The sequence below is a fragment of the Temnothorax curvispinosus genome, unplaced genomic scaffold, assembly GCF_003070985.1.
Source record: "Temnothorax curvispinosus isolate PA1 unplaced genomic scaffold, ASM307098v1 QBEX01018551.1, whole genome shotgun sequence".
In the NCBI taxonomy this organism is placed as follows: domain Eukaryota; kingdom Metazoa; phylum Arthropoda; class Insecta; order Hymenoptera; family Formicidae; genus Temnothorax; species Temnothorax curvispinosus.
Window position 1 is genome coordinate 7,039 of NW_020228331.1, and position 2,350 is coordinate 9,388.

Sequence of the window (2,350 nt, forward strand, 5' to 3'; positions counted from 1 at the left end):
TGATCATATTACGTTGCACCGAAATGCGAGAGCCGCTTTAAAATGTCTGCATCCGGTGGAAAAATACAGGATTGTAGAAAATAAGCGATACAAAGGGAACTATGCTGGGGTTCGAACGAAATAAAACAATTCGAGCACCGTCTTCAATATGTGCGAATAGAGACACTCCTACGACGTTTCAATCTCAAAATGCGCGCATTCTTCGAGGGAGCAAAGAGATTAATAGCTTAAATCGCGATTGAACGCGATCTATGATCGTGTTAACTATGCCAGCTGTTGATCATACCACGTTGCCACGTTGCCCCGAGATCGATTATCACGCTAAATTATTATTAGACACTAATGTTACCAATTAATATTAATATCAAATATTCGCCAATTCGCGTGGTATCCGGTTCGCTTATCTTAAACGAACGGTGGTTAACGGAATTAAGATCGTTATCGTTCATTGAGATACGGAATCGTGAACGAAGTGACAGCGCGGCGAGGTCCGCGCACGTGCGTCAGCCATGTACGTTACAATGGCCGTATGTAAACAAACGGAGCCACGACCTGGCGCGCGCAAACGGAGCGTGTCTCAGCCCCCGTGCTTTCTACCTTGACGGGCTGCCGTTCACCGGAGGGAATTTGACGCGGTGTCGCGAGAGAAAATTATTTTCCGAACGATAAAGGGAACCTCGCGTTCGAGGCGAAGGCGTTCGAGAGGATCGGTCGAGATCGAGAAGGCGCGAGAGCGCGAATTCGCACCTGCAGCTTCTGCCTGTCCTCGAGGAGGTGCACGTCCTGGTGATCGTGGCCCTCGTGGCCAGGCGGCACCGCGTTCGGATGGCCGATCATCGCGGACAGGCGCGAGTCCTTGAGGCCGTCGGCGGAGGCGCGCGGCGGCACCGGCAGCAGAAGCTCCGGCCCGGCCTTCTGCATACTTTGGTACACGCGGTAGACACTGTTGACGGCGGCGCCGCCGTTACGGAAGTCCGGCAGGTAGAAGAACGCGCCGAAGCACACGACGCCGAACGTCATGAATACCAGGAGGATCAGGTACTTCTCGCGCGGACGGAAGGACCGTCTCGTGAACAACGGCACCGGTACGCCGTTCGCGAGGCGCTGGTACGACGGCAGCACGCCGACGGTCGACGCGCTCATCTTAAACGCGGCCACACCGTACCCCACACACGTGCACTACGCGCCGCGGCACTTTTCGATCAACCACCCCCGCGCGGTGCGGCGTTGGTTGGCGGACACGCGGAAAAACTTCGGAGCACCCGTGCGCGTTTCGCACCCGTGGCTCTCCTCAGCCGTCATACGCCATTACGGACTCGAGCACCACCTGCGTGCGGCAGTTGACATCTCGCGACTGGGGGGGGCTCCGGAGGCGCCGATCAGCTGACGTGGCGCGCGCGGGAAACTGCACGACTGACCGCACGGTGCACCGTCTGACAGCGGTGCGAGCGACATCTCTGTCGACGACCGGGAGATTCGACTTACCGTCGGTCAGTGCGCGAGAACCTTTTAACTCCGATACCGTATATACGACAGGAAGGGAAACGCTCTCGATCGTACGGCATGGACATTTTCCACTCGATAAATCAGTCAGTTTACGATAATTGACCGAGGAGATTATTTCGTTTCTACGTGGTCTAATAAAACATTACTGATGTTATTCAGCTTATATACTGTGTACACAGCCTATACATCGCTTTACTTTATTATAGTCCATCAAGATTGTTAATTTCCTTAATTAAATTATTTTGAATTTAATAAATGTATATTTTTAATAAGAACGGGATTAAAGATTCTGTTATATTTTTCATTGTATCTCTCGCTGAAAAAATGCATAAGCAATCATCTTATCTTTTTGCATAACTTATAACTTTTACATAACTCTACATATACGGGGGATTATTATAAATTTGGCGTCGAATTTAAGGATGAATTATTCTGTTCATTTAGGATTAAGAGAGAATAAAGAACGATTATATAGATTAAATTTTTTGTAGGGACATTTGAACAACTGAAGCTTGTAAAACAATTTTTCGAAAAATTTACCAGATTGTAAGATCAAAATTTATTTTTGTATACATATATAATAGAAAATATTCGGTTTTAATAACATCTTAAATTATGAATATACAATAAAATAAGCACAAATGCGATCTCTTAATTTATTACACTAATATTTCATAAGTATTATTATTCATTTAAGATTAAACGATATTGATTAATATATTTAATTTAAATGGAATTGTATAATTGATCAATATAAATATGCTGTATAGGCTAAAGATGGGTGGTATGTCTTTTTTACTAGCTTTCTAGATTTTAGATTGGAGTAAATAGAGTTAATAGCGAT

The 2,350-nt window shown here is 46.2% G+C and overlaps 1 protein-coding gene across 1 annotated transcript in view; it reads right to left on the reverse strand.

The window, feature by feature from the left end:
• LOC112468497 (mannosyl-oligosaccharide 1,2-alpha-mannosidase IB-like) overlaps positions 1-1,360 on the reverse strand; it is a 4,143-nt gene extending 2,783 nt beyond the window's left edge. The window contains exon 1 of the mRNA XM_025037698.1: positions 748-1,360. Coding sequence (XP_024893466.1) covers positions 748-1,143 — 396 coding nt within the window. The 5' untranslated portion in view covers positions 1,144-1,360. The remainder of the gene's footprint in view (positions 1-747) is intronic.
• Positions 1,361-2,350: the final 990 nt, after the last annotated feature.